The following is a 20,448-nucleotide window of genomic DNA, read 5'->3' on the forward strand; positions in this document are numbered from 1 at the left end:
TGGGGTGGGGGGTTAAATGGATTGCTTGGGTTTGGAAAGACTGTTTGGCAAATAGTTGTTTGCCTACATATTCCCACTTAGTGTGATGAATTTGGAAAGAGCATGTGAAGTGGTGGTGGAAAGATCAATCAGGACATTTGTTGGAATGATGCAAAAATGCATGAATTATTTTAATGTGCTTTTTTAAAACTATTTATAATAGTTTTTATATTTTTATTTCCTTTTGCAGCATGGAATGACTCCTCTGATGCACGCTGCATATAAAGGAAAAGCTGAAATGTGCAAACTGCTCCTGCAGCACGGTGCGGATGTAAATTGCAATGAACATGAGCATGGTTATTCAGCACTTATGTTTGCTGGACTCTCGGGTAAGACCTTTACTTAAGGGGCTGTCCCACTGCGGCGACCTAATTGGCGAGTTTAGGAGAGTTTGAAAAAGTGTCATGTCGAAGACCTCCTTCGACTATGTAGAAGACCTCCTTTGACTATGTAGAATACTAGCTTTGACTAGCTTCGGGAAAATTGGACACTGAATAGTGGAGAGTGAAGACAATCTCCTTCGACCTCTGTTCGACTATGTTGAAGACTATCTTCGACTACCCTCGATTACCTATGAATAACATGCCGACCTACTTCGACTAAACCTACGAGTTAAAAAAATCGGTTTTTTTTCCATGGCGACCTTTTTTTACTCGCGGGCATTTTTCAGAGTTGAAAAATACGCTGAGACCTAGTTGAGGCCTCGAGTACGCAGGGACTACTCTCGAGCATGAAGGAGAGTTACAAAGACCTCTTAGGACCTCGCGTCGACCATGCTGCGACTATGAGTCGAGGGCAAACTCTTCTAAACATGGCAATTAGGTCGCCGCAGTGGGACAGCCCCTTTAAGATGATTCATGCTGCTAAATTGAAAATGTCCTTGCCCTGTTGTAATCGGGTTGAGTTGACTCGGGTTGAGTAATCAAGTGGAAATGGCTATGGTGGTTCAGGATGCTGGGTTTTTTGCGGACTTCTTCAATCTCTCAAGGTCCAAGGTTCTCACCTGTTTTAAAAGGGCATTAATAATACCGGTAAGTAACCGATATCCAAAAAGTGTCAGATGACACACCTCAATGGCTACTGACTGGTGCCACTAACATCCGTGCTTTGAGAGGTTGGTTATGGCGCATATCAACTCCCACCATAGCAAGAACCTGAATCCACTACTATTTGCCAACCGCCACAATAGATCATTACGGAACTTGAACCCGCTAACTCTCCATTGGACCACTTGGATAATAAGAACGCATATGTCAGGCTGTTGTTCATCAACTATAGCTTGGCATTCAAAATTGTCATCTGCTCCCAAATCAAACTCGATGGGGAGGGGGGAATAGTTCTCTGCTTATACCTGTGCAACTTCTTCATTGGCAGACTGCAATCAGTACAAATTGGCAGCAACACTTCCTCCTCCCCAACCATCAGCACAGGAACACCTCAGGGCTGTGCACTCAGTCTCCTGCACTACTCATTCTACACCAATGACTGTAGCTAGCCAGAATTCCAACAGCATCTTTAAATTTGCCGACTGCACCTCTGTTGTCGGACAAATAATAGAAACATAGAAATTAGGTGCAGGAGTAGGCCATTCGGTCCTTCGAGCCTGCACCGCCATTCAATAAGATCATTGACTGATCATCCAACTCAGTATCCCGTACCTGCCTTCTCTCCATACCCCCTGATCCCCTTAGCCACAAGGGCCACATCTAACTCCCTCTTAAATATAGCCAGTGAACTGGCCTCAACTACCTTATGTGGCAGAGAATTCCAGAGATTTACCACTCTCTGTGTGAAAAATGTTTTTCTCATCTCGGTCCTAAAACATTTCCCCCTTATCCTTAAACTGTGGCCCCTTGTTCTGGACTTCCCCAACATCGGGAACAATCTTCCTGCATCTAGCCTGTCCAACCCCTAAAGAGTTTTGTAAGTTTCTATAAGATCCAATGGGTAATGATTTTTTTTTAAATAATTTTATTTATTAGAAGTAGTGTAGATTACAATAATATAAGCCAAAAATAACATAATACATTTCATGTACCACTTCATATTTTAAACTTTAAAAAGCGGAAAAGTAAAGAGTGAAATAGGATAGTAAGTGTGTGAAAGAGTGATCAAAAGGGACCCTTAAACACGAAAAATTTGAAAAAGAATTAAGAAGTAAGCCATAGAAAAAGAAAACAGAAGATATATTAAAAGTTAAAAAAAGAGAGATAAAAGGGATATACCAACTTCGTATTTTTCCTCACCCCTCACCAGGTCCTGAAAGCATTTATTTTCAGAATTCTGTTGCACCTTATACTTGTAGTAAGTCGATAAATGGAGACCAAACCTTTTGGAAATGGTCTGGTCTGGAATCTCATATCTTCCAGGTGTAGCATTTCGAACATATTTGAAATCCACATATTTATTGTTGGTGTTGGGGCGTTTTTCCAGAATTTAAGTGTGAGTTTTTTTCTCATTATTAAACCGTAATTAAGTAGGCTTTTTGGGAGGCAGATAGCTCAGGGCTGCCTTCCATTGTTCCAAAAATAATCAATTCTGCATTCGGTTTCAGTCTTATTTTAAATAATTTTGTGAAGATTTCAAAAATTTAATTCCAAAATTTTTGGATTTTTATACAAAAAACAAAGGAATGTGCTATAGTTGCTTCTTGGGATAGACATCTATCACATGGGGGAGATATTTGGAAAAAGTTTACTTATTTTAGTTTTTGAGTAATATAGTCTATGTAAGGTTTTAAATTGAATTAGAATATGTCTTACATTAATCGTAATGGGTAATGATGAGTTAGATTAGGAGGGAAATCGAAAATTAGATAGAATGGTGCCAGAACAACAACCTTCCTCCCAGCGTCAACAAGACCATGGAGCTGATTGTTGACTAGAAGGGGAAAACAGAGATCCACCATCAATGATGCTACATTATTGAATTTTCACCAGTTTTGGACCCTAATTTTTCTTAAGTTATTTCATTGGAATGGATTTTTTGCTTTGTTATAGGTAATAAAGAGATAACAAGGATGATCCTGCAAGCTGGAGCAGAAATAGATGTTGTAAATTCAGTTGGACGAACTGCAGCACAGATGGCTGCCTTTGTTGGTAAGTTCAGTGAAAGCCCAAGAAAGCAGCTGGATTTGCATAGAATATTTTGATTTAGTTTAGTTTTTTGTTAGTTTAGAGATACAGCGCGGAAGCAGGCCCTTCGGCTCACCGAGTCCGCGCCGACCAGCAATCCCTGCATATGAACACTATACTACACTAGGGACATTTTTTAAACATTTACCAAGCCAATTAACCTACGTCTTTGGAGTGTGGGAGGAAACCGAAGATCTCGGAGAAAACCTACGCCGGTCACATGGAGAATGTACAAACTTCGTACAGACAAGCACCCGTCATCGGGATCGAACCCGGGTCTCCGGCGCTGCATTCGCTGTAAGGCATCAATTCTACTGCTGCGCCACCGTGCCAAATCTTTCTTTATATCCCACCAAGATTTGGGATTCTATGAGCTAACCAGCATGAACCATTATGCCTTCTCTCTGCCTTAATTACTTCTAAGTCTCCATAGGATTTACTAGGTGAAGTCCTTAAACTACATCCTCTGAATTGTTGCCGATAAGTTAAAGTGAAGGCATTTTGATACCTTGTAGTTAATGAATCTATAATGAATCTATATATTCAGTTGTTATTCCTGTACCACACGATGGAGATCCAAGTTTATTCAGGCCAATTTTCCTGGAATGTTGCGATTGGTAAAATGTTCTTCGTCAATCTCATTGCCCAAGTAGAAATACGGAATGGCCAACGCTGGTTTATATATATTTTTTAAACACTGCTGGAGTAACTTAGCGTGTCAGGCAGCATCCCTAGAGAACATGGATAAGTAATGTTTTGGTTTGGGACCCTTCTTCATACTAATTGTGGGGAAGGGGAAAATAGCTGGAAGAGAGGAGGGGCAGGGCAAGAACTGGAAGGTTTGCTGGTGAGGGGGGAGGCTTGTTTGGACAGAGATGAAAAGACAACTGAATTGTGAAGCTAGAGGAAGGAATGAAGCTAGTGGGAGGGGAGGATAAAAATGGGTGCGTCCAGTTGGGGCACAAAAAAGAGAGGGGGGGGGGGGGGAATATGGGTTGTTTGTAGATGTTACCTAAAGTTGGAAAATCAATTTTCATTCTCATCACATCTACCAATCTCCCCTCCACAGACTCCAACCCTTTTGTTTTCCAGCCCCAAATTGTCTGCTCGTAACACCTTCCCAAAATTCACAAATAGGAATCCCCTGGCAGACCTATTGTTTCTGCCCGCTCTTGTCCCACAGAACTCTTCTCCAAATACCTTTAATTCCCTCCTATCCCCCTTGATCAATCCCTGCCGACTTGTATCCAAGACATCTCACACGCCCTTCAACTCTTCCTTAGATTTTAGTTTCTAGGCCCCCATTGCCTCATTGTCATCATTGACGTCAAGTTCCTTCACACCTCCATTCCACACCAGGATCTTATCGAGGCCCTCTGGTTCTTCCTTGAACAGAAACCCAAATCATTTTCCCTCCGCTAACACGCTCCTCTGCCTGGCACAGTGTGTCCTTGATCTCAACAACTTCTCTTTTGATTCCTCTCACTCCTGTCAAGTTAAAGATGTAGCCATGGGCACTCACATGGGCCAAGCTATACCTTCTGTTTTGTTGGTTACATCGAATGTCACCTTTCCATGTTAACTAACCTAAACAACCCCCACCTGCCCACTCTTCTATCCATATCTCACATCTTTGAAATGTTACTGATCCATGTTCTCCAGGGATGCTGACATGCTGCCTGTCCCGCTGAGTTACTCCGGCACTTTGTCTCTCTCATTGCCTGAGTCTTATATTTTGGAAAAGTATGATTTGGATGAAAGCTGATGATCATTATATGGAATAGATAAACAGAGGTATGCGTTCTATGAATAATATTTATTTTCTCTCTTTCTTTAGGCCAGCATGATTGTGTAACTGTCATCAACAATTTCTTTTCCCGTGAAATGCTGGATTGCTACACAAAACCACAAGGACTTGACAAGGAACCCAAGCTTCCAGTCAAATTAGCAGGACCCCTGCACAAAATCATCATAACAACAAACTTGAACCCTGTTGCGGTTAGATATTTTTAGATTTGGGATTTATTTAGAAGGCATTGAGGAGTGTCACTGAATGAAAACTTGATTTATAGCATTTACTCATAACCCTGTTTCCCCATTAATGAATGGCATTTTCTGTAGCTGAAGAGTACAAAAGTTAAACTTTCAAGAGCAAGAGTGTTTAATTGATGTTTGTACTAGCAGTAGAACAATTATTTCTTACTTACTGGAATTTCTTTCAAATTCTACTCAAATTCTTTCTTACTGTGGCTTTATGGGCCTGTTAAGGCAAAATGCACAAATAAATATGCACAAATCAATGGTACACTGAATTAATAATCAGATATATTAGGAGCAAAACCGAAGTCCCCAGCTCAACCAAAACAATATCCATAGTAAATCTTAATTGCTGAGATAGTATCGTGGATCTGGATGGTTGCTGGGAAAAGGCTGCCTTTTTTGCTTTTAGTGGAGCATTGATATTTATCTATTGCTTTAGTTTCCACTAATTATAAACTTGCATTTAATTTACAGCTTTTTTTTATGATATCAGTGGGGTAAAATGCAAGAATTAAACTAAGTTTTCTGGTCAAACGATGTTGATACTTTTTAAGCATTATTGGGGAAGTAGTGCAATGTTATTCGGGCAGTAGTGTTCCCTTCTGTCTGCGCCTGACGATCAGCATGATGTTTTGCCACTTAAGTTATCAAGAACAAGATGATGTCTGGTACATCTTCAAAGAAAAATATTGGTAAAAGCATAACTTGAATCCTTCAAATCACTCAGCATTTCGCCCATAGAAATTAGGTTTCAGAGTTTAGGAGATTCTGCACTGTCTGGGCTTACAGTGCAATCTGCAAAAGATATTTGAATCCATAGTAAATTATACATATGGTCATTACTTATCAGGTAATTACTTATCAGGTAATTACTTTGGAAATACATTAGAAGCTGGTGTACAAACTAAGAAAGATGCCGTGAGTCTAAACATAGCAATAAAACTCAAATGTTTAATATAAATGCAGAATTCAACTTGAAATTTGGTGTTTTGTACAATTGGAAATTTAACTTGTGTGTCATGCCCTTTCAAAATGGTGATCTGACATTTAATTTTCTGAGGATTAAAATATTCTTTAGAATACCATGTCGATAGTCCCTAGACAAAGGTTTTGTGTAGTTAGATGCACACATGGAAATAAAACACAAGTGTGTTGTATTTATTAAGGAGCATTTTAAATAATGTTTAACTTGGGGAATCGATTCAAATTGCTTTTTCTCAGGCACTTTGATTTAACAGTTCTAATTCCTGGGTTTTAAGTAAGCTTGTTTTGAGTAAGTACTCTAGTTTCCTGAAGTTGCAAAACTATTTTCATGTTATGTTTTTATTTGATTTTGTGAATTATTTTTAATATCTGACATTTCTCTATAGATTGTGCTGATGGTTAAGGATAATCCATTGCTAGCAGATGTTGATGCACTGGGGAAGTGCTACAGGGTGCTGGATCTTCTAATTGAAAAGTGCATGAAACAGAGGGAAATCAATGAAGTACTGGCCATGAAGATGCATTATCTCAGTTACATCTTCCAGAAGTGTATTACGTTCTCAAAGGAACATGAGTCTGATCTTGACGGGTTTATTAAAAGGTAGACAACTTTTTTGAAAATGATCTAAAATTAACAGAAGTTTGTTCAATATGATTGTTATTATAAAGGAGATTGTGGCGCATTAACACATTTCTTAAATTAAGTATATTGCTCTTTGATGAGACATTTAACCTTTAGAGATTGTTTTGCATTCCAATCTTTCAACCAAAGGACACGATTCATCAAGTAACTATTGTTAGATAGTCATGCTACAAGTGATACCAAGTTGTGTCGTAATCCACAACAATTATACAAATAGCATGCAGAAATGAATACTTCTATTTTGTGGAGCTGTACGGTGCAATCAAGAATGCCGTTCAACATAGATTGTCACCCTGGACTGGGTGCAGTGCAGCTTTCTTTTTGTTAGGCCAAATAAGAATTTCTATCATTGATAAAAGCATACAAGAACACAAATAGGAACAGCAGTTGAACACCAGGCCTGTCAAAATTAAACCTTCCCTGCTATTCAATGTCGTGGTGGCTGATCAGTGCTCACTCCAGCTCCTCTTAGAGCATTCCCCTCAATGCTCAATTCTTCAGTCTTTCAAATACTTGTTTATCTCCATCTTAAATATTTCTAAATTACTACCTCCACCATCCTCCAAGACTGGGAATTGCGAGGATTCACCGCCAAATGAAATTTAAAAATAATTACGCACCTCCGTTTTCTATGACGGTCCCTTAATTTGCAGCAAGGAGTCCCCTTGTTCGTGATTCCCACTTGTGGAAACATCTCAATATCTGACCAGTCAGGATCTCTTTGGATCTTGTGTGCTTGAATATAATCGCCCCTCATTCTTTTAAACTTCAAGGGATGCAGACCCAAACTGTCCAGCTGTTCTTGATAGAGCAATGTTCTCATCCCAGGAATTAGCCTGGTGAAACTACTATCGTCAGACTATAATGCTATAATATCCTTCTTTGGGTAAGGCAATTAATAATGTGCACAATATTCCAGGTGTGGCCTTAAGCCCCTGTCCCACGATGCGAGTTTACCCAAGAGCTCTCCGACTTAAAAAAAAATCAAACTCGTGGTATTCTACGAACTCCTACGACCTTCCACGAGTATGTTCACTAGCTCCCACGAATAATAAAGTAACAATTTTTTACATCACGAGTATTTTTTTACTCGTGAAGTTTTTTCAACACTGAAAAATGTCCACGAGTTAAAAAAAATACTCGTGATGAAAAATTGTTATTTGTTACTGGGTGGAGCTCGTGAACATACTCGTGGAAGGTCGTAGGAGTCCGTAGAATACCACGAGTTTGATTTTTTTAAATCTCGGGAGCGCTCTTGGGTAAACTTGCATCATCGCTTACCTCGACAGAGATGCGTTTTTTTGGGGGGGGGGGGTTCCAGCTTTCCCCCCCCCCCCCCCCCCGTATTGTATCTCCGTCCACATTGTGGCCTAGCATTGTGGAGCTCGCCGTCCTCTTGCTGGGGACCGACCGGGAGCTCTGGGCCCCGACGTGGGGGCTTCGATCGCCCGGACTGTGGATGGTTTGGCTGCCCCGACCGCGGGAGAATAAAGATGAAGAGGATTAGACTTTATTGCCTTCCATGTGGGGGATCTGCTGTGGTGTATGTTTATGTTCACTTTTATGTAGTTGTGTGTTTTGCTTTTTATAGTATGACTGTACGGTAAATCGTTTCACTGTACATTAATTGGTGCACATGACAATAAATTACCCTTTGAACTCCCACTTCTCTACTACACATCTTTGCTGCTTTTCTTCTCCCACATGAAAGACTCCCTGTGCCATGGGGCCTGGACAGTCCGCACATCCTCCCTGATGTCCTTTTCCATGCAGGGAGCAAAAACCTCATTCATGCTGGATAAGGATAGAGGCTGACTCCTCTACCTGTCCCTTCTGCAGGACCACCATCCTGTCCCTGACCATTACCATTTTAGAAAGGGCTAATCCAAGGGGAAAATCCTTTCCAGCCAGTTCTTCCCCGCTATGATGTGTTGAAGTGTTTGGAGCTCGATCTCCAGCTCATTGATCATGAGCTAATGTTCCTCGGGTAGCCAGCACTTGGCTGCTCCTTTGAAACATTACGGGTCTCCCATAGTTTAGTTTTAACATTATTGGAATGGAGGAATAATTATGTTAAGGCTTTTGCAGACAAGAGTCAATTTTTGCTTGTTCCTGTTTTGAACAGTTTATTAAAAGGACGGGATATTGATGGTTTCCCATGTTACCAAGAGAAATTCATAAGAGAATGTATCCGGAAATTTCCTTGGTGTGAAGCCACACTGTTACAACAGCTTGTGAGAACAATTGCTCCAGTTGAAATTGTAAGTTATTTTGGTATTGTTTAATCATATAAAAATTGAATTACTCAGCTAGAATATTTTAAATCATGAGTTGGGATGTGAAGGACAATGAAGTGCATTGCTAAACTAAATTTTCAACTGTGGTGGCCAAGGAAAATCAAATGTAAAGATTCCATTAATATATGCATCCATTTCCAGCAAAGATAAACGGATAACAGGTTTTTCCAATTAATGAACCAGCTGCTGGTTATAAAATATAATTGGAGCCTCATGTACATTTGTTTTCTTTTGCAAAGTTAATGCTTCCTCCTTCATTTGACCTTCCACCAAAAGTGTTACACAGGCATGTGCATTTTGTGTGATTTTAAACAATAGATTCAAAACATCTTCATTAATTTTTTTTAAATGGCGGCGGCGCGGGCACATCGCGACACACCGTGTCTCCCAAGAATGGGAAAAATAGCGACAATTCCCCTACTTGTTTCAAGGCTGCTCACACGGAGCAGTCTTGTATCCATTTCGTACAGCCGACAGGAACTTCTGGACTTCGGTTCCTGCGGCTGCAACAACTTTCTGGGCGATCTCAGTCTTGCTCCTGAGCTCGTCAGAGCAACGGAACACCGGAGCCGCGGGGCTGGAGACCGCCACCGGAGCCGCGGGGCTGGAAACCACCAGCTGAGCCGCGGGGCTGGAGACCGCCACCGGAGACGCGGAGCAACGGAGCAGCAGAACACCAGCGCGCACCAAGCCAGCTCGGCCGACTGGAAGCACCAACAGACGGCGACGTGTACGAAAGCACCGCCGGGGACGCAGAGGTGGGTTAAAGGCCAGGTTAGAGCTAGCCCCACACAGGCTAACGATTCCTAGCCTTTTCCTCGCCAACGTGCGCTCACTGGCAAACAAAATGGACAAACTCCGGCTAAGGATCACCTCCCACAACTGGATCAAAGACTGCAACATCCTGATCTTCACTGAAACTTGGCTCAACATCGACGTTCCTGATAGCGCCATCCAGCTAACGGGGCGTCATTTACTCCGAGCGGACAGGACATCAGACTCCGGTAAGACCAGAGGTGGGGGTCTGTGCATTTATGTAAATAAAGCATGGTGCACGGACTCCACCATCATCGAGAGTCACTGCTCAGCTAACCTTGAGTTCCTCTTGGTTAGATGCAGACCGTTCTATCTGCCCAGAGAGTTCACCTCCACTGTTGTGACTGCAGCCTATATCCCTCCTGATGCTAATGCCAAGCTTGCAATGAAAGAGCTGCATACTGCCATTAGCAAACAACAGACTCACAACCCCGAGGTAGCCTTCATTGTTGCGGGTGACTTCAATCACTCCAACCTGAAGACTGTACTCCCCAAATTCCACCAACATGTCTCCTTCGCCACTAGAGTAGACAAGACACTGGACAAAGTCTACACTAACATGGCTGAAGCTTACAAAGCCGTCTCCCTCCCCCACCTTGGTCAGTCTGATCACCTCTCATTGTTCCTGCTCCCTAAGTACTCCCCACTCATCAGACGGGTTAAACCCACTGTGAGGACAGTTAAAGTCTGGTCAGAGGAAGCGGACTCCACACTTCAGCAGTGTTTTGGAAACACTGACTGGAAGGCGTTTGCAGCCCAGGCCACCCTTGACTCCCACACGGACATTGATTCCTACACATCCTCTGTTCTGGACTTTATAAACTCCACCATCAATAGTGTCACCTCCCTCAAACGGGTGACCATATTCCCGAATCAGAAGCCATGGATGAACAGCGAGGTCAGGCTACTGCTGAAAGCACGGGACACCGCTTTCAGGTCAGGCAATGCTCGAGCCTACAGTTCATCCAGGGCTAACCTGAAGAGGGGCATCAAGAAGGCCAAGCACTGCCATAAGCTCAGGATTGAGGAGCACTTCAATAACAACTCCGACCCCCGACGCATGTGGCAAGGCATCCAGGCCATCACGGACTATAGACCCACCAACACCACCCCCACATCCAGCTACGCCTCCTTCCTTGAGGAGCTTAACCACTTCTATGGCCGCTTCGACAGGGACAATCTAGAGACAGCCATCAAGGCTGTGTTCCCTGCTGATCACCAACCCCTCACACTCACCTCCTAAGACGTGTACGTGGCACTGAGTAGGACTAATGCACGTAAGGCTGCTGGCCCTGACGGCATTCCCGGGCGCGTCCCCAGGGCCTGTGCTGCGCAGCTGACAGACGTCTGGACTGACATCTTCAACCTGTCACTTGCCCAAGCAGTTGTCCCCACGTGCCTGAAAACCACCTCCATCGTGCCGGTGCCAAAACACTCTGCTATGGCAAGCCTCAACGACTTCCGCCCAGTTGCACTTACCCCCATCATTACCAAGTGCTTCGAGAGGCTGGTCCTGGCACACCTCATTGGATCCCTATCAGTTTGCCTACCACAAGAACAGGAGTACGGAGGATGCCATCTCAACGGCACTTCACTCCGCCCTCTCCCACCTCGACAACAGAGACACTTACGTAAGAATGCTGTTCATCGATTACAGCTCAGCATTCAACACCATTATACCCTCTAAACTGATCACCAAACTCGGTGACCTGGGCATCGACTCCTCCCTCTGCAATTGGATACTGGACTTTCTAACCAACAGACCCCAGTCTGTTAGGTTAGACAAGCACACCTCTTCAACCCTCACCCTGAACACCGGCGTTCCACAGGGCTGTGTGCTGAGCCCCCACCTCTACTCCCTCTTCACCTACGACTGCACACCTGTACATGGTACTAATACCATCATCAAGTATGCAGATGATACAACGGTGATTGGCCTCATCAGCAACAACGATGAGTCAGCCTATAGGGAGGAGGTCCAGTTCCTAGCAGCATGGTGTGCTGACAACAACCTGGCCCTTAACTCCAAGAAGACCAAGGAGCTCATTGTAGACTTCAGGAAGTCTAGGGGCGCACGCACACCCCCATCCACATCAACGGAACGGAGGTGGAACGTGTTTCCAGCTTCAGCTTCCTGGGGGTCAACATCTCCGATGACCTCTCTTGGACCCACAATACCTCAACTCTGGTCAAGAAGGCTCACCAGCGTCTCTTCTTCCTGAGGAGACTGAAGAAGGTCCATCTGTCTCCTCAGATCCTGGTGAACTTCTACCGCTGCACCATCGAGAGCATCCTTACCAACTGTATCACAGTATGGTATGGCAACTGCTCGGTCTCCGATCGGAAAGCACTGCAGAAGGTGGTGAAAATTGCCCAACGCATCACCGGTTCCTCGCTCCCCTCCATTGAGTCTATCCAAAGCAAGCGTTGTCTGCGGAGGGCACTCAGCATCGCCAAGGACTGCTCTCACCCCAACCATGGACTGTTTACCCTCCTACCATCCGGGAGGCGCTACAGGTCTCTCCGTTGCCGGACCAGCAGGTCCAGGAACAGCTTCTTCCCTGCGGCTGTCACACTACTCAGCAATGTACCTCGGTGACTGCCAATCACCCACACCCCCCCGACACTCCTCCCACAGGAAAAACACTATGTCTGTATACATGTAAATAGTTTTATTTATTGAAATCATATTCTATGTCGCTCTTCCAGGGAGATGCTAACTGCATTTTGTTGTCTGTACTGTACATTGACAATGACAATTAAAGTTGAATCTGATTTTTTTTTGCCATACCACAGTAATGAAATTCGCAATGACTTTGAGTAGCTGAATTAATATTTGTACATACTATTCCAGTGAATATGACGCCCTGAGAATATTGACACCAAGAAATCCGAGTTTTAAACCAATAACTCGAGTGTGCCATTAATGATATCAAAATTAGGAACTTTTGGATTTACTATTGGTCTATTAGATTTACCATTTTATCGGCCATAGAGATTGTTGTTAGCATGTTTTAAAAAATATTTCTGGCTGAGGGAACTGGATGATTATTATATACTTCTGCAGAATTATACATTAACAATTGAAATTGCTTCTTTCTTTCCTCTCTTTCTCCACCTTGAAACCCATGGAAATGAATTGAGGGTAATGATCCCACAGCTTTATCTGTAATGACTCAAATCATAACAGGCCAGGTTGGCTTTATGGATGCTGAATTTTGCACAGCTTGTGGTGAAAAGGGAGCCGCTAAAAGGTGTTCAATTTGCAAAACGGTAAGAACTTTTGGATTAATTAGCAAAAAGGTTTTCAGTTCAAGGGAGCGGAAGGAAAACATGTCATTACATGACTATTCATGTTCTGATATAAATTTATTTCTCAAGATTGTCATATTGTATATTTGAAGAGCATAGAATTGCTCACCCACCCTTCCTTAATTGCCTACTAATCAGTACATATTTTCTCAAGGTGATATACTGCAATCAAAATTGTCAAAAGATGCACTGGTTCACTCACAAAAAAGTTTGTAAAAAGTTGAAAGAAACCAGAGAAAAACATGAAGCCATGGAAAAAATGAAGCGGAATGGTTAGTTTTTTTAAAGTAAAATAATACGTGTCATTCTTTTTGTGACCAAGTCGTCATTTCATTTTCTTGATACAACAGGAATTCATAAGTGATAGGAACAGAATTAGGCCATTCGGCCCATCTAGTCTACCCCACCATTCAATCATGACTGATCTATCCCTCGCTCATAACCCCATTCTTCTGCCTTCTCCCATAACCCCTGACACCCGTACTAATCAAGAATCTATCTATCTCTGCTTTAAAAATATCCATTGACTTGGCCTCCGCAGCCTTCTGTGGCAAAGAATTCCACACATTCACCACCCTCTGACTAAATAAATTCCTTCTCATCTCCTTCCTAAAAGAACGTCCTTTAATTCTGAGGCTAGGACGTCTAGTCCTAGACTGCCCCACTCGTGGAAACATTCTCTCCACATCCACTGTATCCAAGCCTTTCACTATTTGGTACATTTCAATGAGGTCCCCTCCTCATTCTTCTAACCTCCAGCGAGTACAGGCCCAGTGCCATCAAACGCTCATCATATGTTAGCCCACTCATTCCTGGGATTCTTGTAAACCTCCTCTGGTCCTTCTCCAGGGCCAGCGCATCCTTCCTCAGATATGGTTCCCAAAATTGCTCACAATACTCCAAATGTGGTCTGACCAATACTTTGGCATTACATCCCTGTTTTTGTATTCTAGTCCTCTTAAAATAAATGCTAGCATTGCGTTTGCCTTCTTTACTACTGATTCAACTTGCAGATTAACGTTTTGGGAATCCTGCACCAGCACTACCAAGTCCCTTTGCACCCCAGATTTCAGGGTTCTCTCCCCATTTTGAAAATAGTCTACGCCTTTATTCCTACTACCAAAATGCATGACTCCACTGTTTACCACACTATATTCCATTTGCCGCTTCTCTACCAACTCTCTCAACCTGTCCAAGTTCTTCTGCAGAGTCCCTGCTTTCTCTGCACTATTTTCGTTTAATCCTTCCACCCATTCTCGTTTAATCTGCAAACTTGGCCACAAAGCCTTCAATCCCCTCGTCCAAACCATTAATATACAACGTGAAGAGTAGCGGCCCCAGAACCAACTTCTGCGGAACTCCGCAGGTCACGAGCAGCCAACCAGAAAAAGCCCCCTTTATTGCCAATCTTTGCCTTCTGCCATCCAGCCAACCTGCTATCCATGCTGGCATCTGCCCTTTGATACCGTGGGCTCTCATTTTCCTTAGCAGCCTCACGTGTGGCACCTTATCAAAGGCTTTCTAAAAATCTAGGTAAACAACGTCCACTGGCTCTGCTTTGTATGAGTGTTGCCTTCCTGGTGCCAGGGTCAAGAATGCCTCTGAGTGGGTACAGAACAATCTGAGGTGAAGGTAAGCAGCCAGAGATTGTGATCCTTAATGGTAGCAAAGATGTAGGTAGGAAGGGAGAATAATGTTCTGGAAAAATAATTTAGATGTTTAAGAAAGAACTGCAGATGCTGGAAAAATCAAAAGTAGACATAAATGCTGGAGAAACTTAGCAGGTGAGGCAGCATCTATGGAGCGAAGGAATAGGCAACGTTTCCGGTCGAGAAGAAGGGTCTCGACCCAAAACGTCACCTATTCCTTCACTCCATAGATGCTGCCTCACCCTATTAGGGAATTAGATAATGAGGTTTTTTTTTTTTTTAAAGACCTCCATGGTTGTCATCTCTGGATTACTACAATGGCCACATGCTAGTGAGACAAGAAATGAAAAGATAGTGCTGTTGAAAAGATGGCTTAGGAACAGGTGGGGTATAGAGTATATGATCATTGGTCTCTCCTCTCAGGACATGTGGGACAAGAGGGACAGGTTGCACCTGAACTGGTGGGAGAATCAATATCTTCTCGGAGAGATTTGTTAGTGCTACCCATTAATAGGAACTTGAGGGGCATTTTTTCCCCACAAAGGGTGGAGGGCATATGGAACAAGTTGCCAGAGGAAGGAGCTCGGACAGGTACAATACAAAAATCTAAAATAAATGTTGGACAAATACATGCATAGGAAAGGTTTAGAAGGATTGAGGCCAATGTGAGTAAATGGGTCTTGCTTAGATGGGGCACCTGATGAGTTGGGCCTCTTTCATACTCTGACTCTGACACACATTGAAAACAAGAGGGTAACTATGGAGAGTGTAGGTACCATTCAAGGATGAAGGGAATTTTACTCTGAGTCGGGACGTAGGCAAGGTACTAAATCAGCATTTATCAGTATCAGTATTTATCAAGGAAAAGGACATGGAAAAGATATCGGATATTCTAATGGAAAAGGCATCGGATATACTAATATGCCAGTACATTTTGAGATTAAAAACAAGGTGGTGATAGGACCCGAAGTGCAATGGTTTTGTGTTGGATGTTATATATTCAAACTCTGCCAGTTCTGCTATGAAGCTGCCCTTAGCCATATTAGCAGTCGAGAATAACTTCCTTGCTTTTAGGTGGGGTTTTTTACGTGACAATGTATCTGTAAGCAGTCCATGTTAACTCAAACTTTATAATGCACAAAAAAGTAAAGTAATGTGCATTAGTTCTGGTTATTGTAATTTGAATTCTAAAGCATCACTCTTTAATATATTATTTCTTTATCTTTGTTTTAAAATTGAAGTTGCTCTCGTTTTCAGCCCAACTCTTATTTACTGATTTTTGAGAAGTACTGTGGTTCTAATCTTGGAGTTCATTTCAAATCTAACTGGATGAATACATATTTTTCCTCCATGGCTCACAGAAACAAAAGCAACCACCTCTGAAACCAGTGTGGATGAGGAGGAAATCGTCCAAGAACCTGTAGGTTCCTCCAACCCTTCCCCCCCAACTTCTGAAGATGGCTCAGGGTCTCATGATCTCAGCGCAGGACCCACAGCAGAAGTGAAAGCTTCACAGAAAGAGAGCACAACAGAAGGAGGGGTCATTTCTCCTGCAACCATGCACACAGCCGAAGAATAAAGTGAATCTAATGCAGCCTTGGCTTTTTAGTTGTATGAAACATAATCCAACATGTATTTATCAACAAGGTCATTGCTCCACTACATAACTGCAGTGAAGGACTGTTCTTGCGCACTAGAGAATTAGTTGCTTTGATCGTGCTTCCTAGCCTGTACCAAAGCCGCTTGCAATCCTGAAGAGTCAGTAAGCTAAGCACCAATGACGTCAGCAGGATTTGCTGTCGCTATTTAATTCATTAACTACATCTGGAAAAGAACGATCTTTCACTACTGAAAAATCCAAATGGATTGATCTAAATTCTGCACGTCAATTAAAATAAATTTGCTGTAATATTTCAAAAAGTGCATCACACAATGTGGGAAAGTAGTGTATGAATTTATGACGTGCATTTAAGATCAAAATGACTCAAATGACCTGCACAGTAATTGTTTTCCTGTGATTAATGTCCAATGTTCTGAAGTTAGCCAGTCTTAATGTTGGTGTTAGTTTCTGCCATTTTGATCTCCTGTTGATGTTGATTGCAATTTCTTTAGGTTATTTTTCCACAGGGAAAATCTTTCTTAATTGCTGTGTATTGATGAAAATCAACAGATTTTGCAAACCACTGTTCAAATGCTTGTTAGTAATAAATTTGCAGTTTTTGTTTGCTTTTTGTTGTCTTCTCTATCCTTCACATTCCTGCCCAGCCCACAATAAAATTACTTGAAGTAAAATTTCATGTAGAATGCATGCACTATCTAAACAGCTGGCACAATCACAAATTTAAACATTGTAACAAGAATTTGAATATCACTATTCTGCAAGTAACTGATATGTGGTATTAGGGGATCACACCAGCAATTTCAAAATTTTGTGCAAAGGTGTTTCATTTTGCTGCAGACTTCTTTGTTCACCAAAATGTAACATGTAGACTCGGATCTACAGATGTTATTTACCAAAAATATGCAAAGTGCGGAGGAACTAGGTGGGTGGACATGGATAGGCGACATTTCGGGTCAGCACCCTTTTTCGAAACAAGGGTTCCGACCCAAAACATTGTCTATCTGTCTTCTCCAGCTATTCCACCTGGCCCGCTGTGTTCCTCAATGTAACATGGCTTTGTTTTTTGTGCATTTTGATCGCATAATTGCCAAGAGAATTTTAAATTAAATTCTGTTTATTCATGTCATTCGATCCCAAACAAAAGCAATTTTAGGTGCAATAAACCACCTTGAATGTTTTAAGAGCTTAATATGAACCACAGTATGTGGTATTATTTTTACTTTGTTGCTGTGTTCAACTACCTTCCCAGATTGCAACTTTCACCATTGTTTATCAAGCCTGGTCCTTTTTAAAGAATTGAACTTTCTGCCAACAGTGTTGACTTTTCTAAGATCTGCCAGAATCCTTGTGAAAGGGAATATTTGTCTATTTTTATTCCAGGGAGATGGCTCTGGATCACTGGAAAGGAATTGCTCAATATTTTAGCTAAGAATCTTTGCCAATTAATAACTTTGTTCTGAATCTATCTCCCTTATTTGTGTTTAATTTTTATTATATATTAGTAAATACTCTCCATATGAAATTGGTATTTTATTAGCATGGTAAGCATTGTAACATACATGTGGCAGATGATCAACGCAGAAGCTATATTTGCCATTTCATTTGACATGGATGTGTTGTTTGGTTACTGTTCTATGGTTGGTATTTGTTGTTTTGGGCAAGCAGCCAACTATTGTCATAAGGATGCTTTGTTAACTCAGATTTTGCTCTGTGGGCACCACTACCAACACTCGATGTACAACTGTGTGGATGTTGCTCACTCACCATAAATTCCAGAAGGCTAATCCTGTTGACTGAGACCATCCAGAAGCTGAGCAGAGAGAGAGATCCTATATTTTGCTAGGCCTTGCAATCTAATTGAAAAAGATGTGTATTGGTCCTGTGGACAGATCTCCTGAGGACAAATGATGACTGACACCTCAGCTGGGCATTCAGCCTTTCTGTTTTTCCAGATATTCTATGTTCTTACTGTTTATGAATGCCTCTGGCCTATACATTTAAAAAAAAAAATCTATTAAATTCATATTAGTTTATTATATACACCAGGGTGCAATGCCATTCTTTGTTTAGATGATGCTCACAGAGTAATAATATACATTGTCGTGATAAACACGAGAATAAGCACACAAATTGAAAAGCAGTAGAACAGTGCAAGATTGCAGAATTAGCTGAAAGCAGTGCATAAAAATCAAAGTACAATGATGGAATAACCAAATGAAGTAGAGGGAGCATGTGGCGGCACATTTGGGTCGGTGTGAAAGGTAATTGATTCAAGAGTCTGATAGCAGTGGGGAAGAAGCTGTTCTTAAAGCTTTCAAACTCCTGTATCTTCTTCCAGAAGTTAGAAGAAAGAAAAAGGAATGGCCAGCATGGTAAGAACCATCAACAATACCTCCACCCTTAATGCAACACTTTCTTGATCACTGCAGAAGGGACCTGGTGATGCGAATGCCTAGGAATTTGAAGTTAGCAATTAGCTCTGTGGATGAGGATGGGGTTCTGTTCACCCACTCGCTTCCTTAGTATAACAATCAGCTCTTTAGTCTTGCTGACACTAAGGGCTAGGTTGTTGTCCTGACACCAAGACAAAGTTCTCAATGACTGTTCTTTGGTGCATCGTTGTTGATCTTGCTGATAACTGGTGTCGTCGATGAACTTGCAGATCGATTTGACGTTTTATTTAGCCACAAAGTCATGGTTGTACAGGAGGTCAGGCAGGGGCCTAAACCAGGCACGTACCGTGAGTAATTACTCAGGCTTTTTTTTAAATCTTAAACCGCGCATGCGCAGATTGTTCTCTCCATAAGCTGTAAGTCGACTTTTATAAAGTCTTCAAAAGCCAAATCGCTTAAAAAAAGTACCGTATTTCCCGGCAAAGAAAACGCACCCCCATTTTGAGTTGCTAATTTTTGAAAGAAGGCTGGTGGGACATAGAATTTCTCACGTTCAAAAAAATGAAAAATAAAGCAATTTGCCCAAGGCTTCCAAATATGCTTCATTCTGAATTACTGAATGGGTGGAGAGTGGGGGGTGACGGCTGGTAGAGAGATGGTGGGGAAAAACGGGAGCAAACCGAGACAAGTTGAATCAGTTGGGGGGAGGTTGTGTGGGGAGGGCAGGAGCATTGAGAAGGAGGGAGTCGGGGATCATGCCAGTAACTCACCGCTGTCGCGGCGCTCCGGGCGCGGAGCCACAGCATTGTGACCGGGGAGGGAAGTAGCTCGGGTGACAGCGTACGCCACCTCAGCGCCTTTTGCTGGCCTACTCACCTCTGGCAGTGCTCTCCGTCTGAACATCTCTCACTTGCCGCTCGCCGGCTTCGCTCATGTCAGCCGCTTCCCGCAAGTCCTTAAATTCCGGCAGCCAAGTAACCTCAATTGGTCCCTTGATCGCGCTGTCGGAATTTAAGGATTTGGAGGAAGCGGCTGACATGAGTGAGGCCAGGAGAGAGATGTTCAGACTGAGAGCACTGCCAGAGGTGAGCGGGGGCCGGCAGAAGGAGCCGAGGTGGTGGCCGCTCGCAGCCACCCAAGGTTCCCGGAGGTTTTGGTCACTCTCCCTAATGGTCGAAAGTGGTTTCCGCGTAGGCGAGGCTTCTTCTATGTTCCGGCGATTATTTCAACAAATTCAAAACCGGCCTCGACTAAAAATAGGTTGCCGTTTGGTCGAAGCTAGTGGAGTGGGGTCGCTATTTACTTACAGGCAGTCGAAGGCAATCTCCTTTGCTGACCGGCCATTTTGATTGGCTCATTGGAGTTTTCAGCAAAGATCCTATAGGATATTTGTTTTTCAGGACCTAGAAGGACCTAGAAGAAGGTAAAATGCCCGCTAACTTTATTAAACTTCTTAAAACTGTCTCCACTCCTCCCCCCCCCCTTCTCTCCCATTCTCTCTGTCCTTCTCTACCCTTCTT

At 42.7% G+C, this 20,448-nt stretch overlaps 1 protein-coding gene across 1 annotated transcript in view; it reads left to right on the forward strand.

The window, feature by feature from the left end:
* ankmy2 (ankyrin repeat and MYND domain containing 2) overlaps window positions 1-17,713 on the forward strand; it is a 46,761-nt gene extending 29,048 nt beyond the window's left edge. Inside the window, exons 3-10 of the mRNA XM_033045535.1 lie at window positions 230-368; window positions 3,039-3,137; window positions 5,011-5,171; window positions 6,584-6,798; window positions 8,966-9,101; window positions 13,098-13,226; window positions 13,420-13,537; window positions 16,276-17,713. Of these exons, the coding sequence (XP_032901426.1) occupies window positions 230-368; window positions 3,039-3,137; window positions 5,011-5,171; window positions 6,584-6,798; window positions 8,966-9,101; window positions 13,098-13,226; window positions 13,420-13,537; window positions 16,276-16,493 (1,215 nt within the window). The 3' untranslated portion in view covers window positions 16,494-17,713. The remainder of the gene's footprint in view (window positions 1-229; window positions 369-3,038; window positions 3,138-5,010; window positions 5,172-6,583; window positions 6,799-8,965; window positions 9,102-13,097; window positions 13,227-13,419; window positions 13,538-16,275) is intronic.
* Window positions 17,714-20,448: the final 2,735 nt, after the last annotated feature.

The sequence above is a fragment of the Amblyraja radiata genome, chromosome 2 (assembly GCF_010909765.2).
Source record: "Amblyraja radiata isolate CabotCenter1 chromosome 2, sAmbRad1.1.pri, whole genome shotgun sequence".
Lineage (NCBI taxonomy): Eukaryota > Metazoa > Chordata > Chondrichthyes > Rajiformes > Rajidae > Amblyraja > Amblyraja radiata.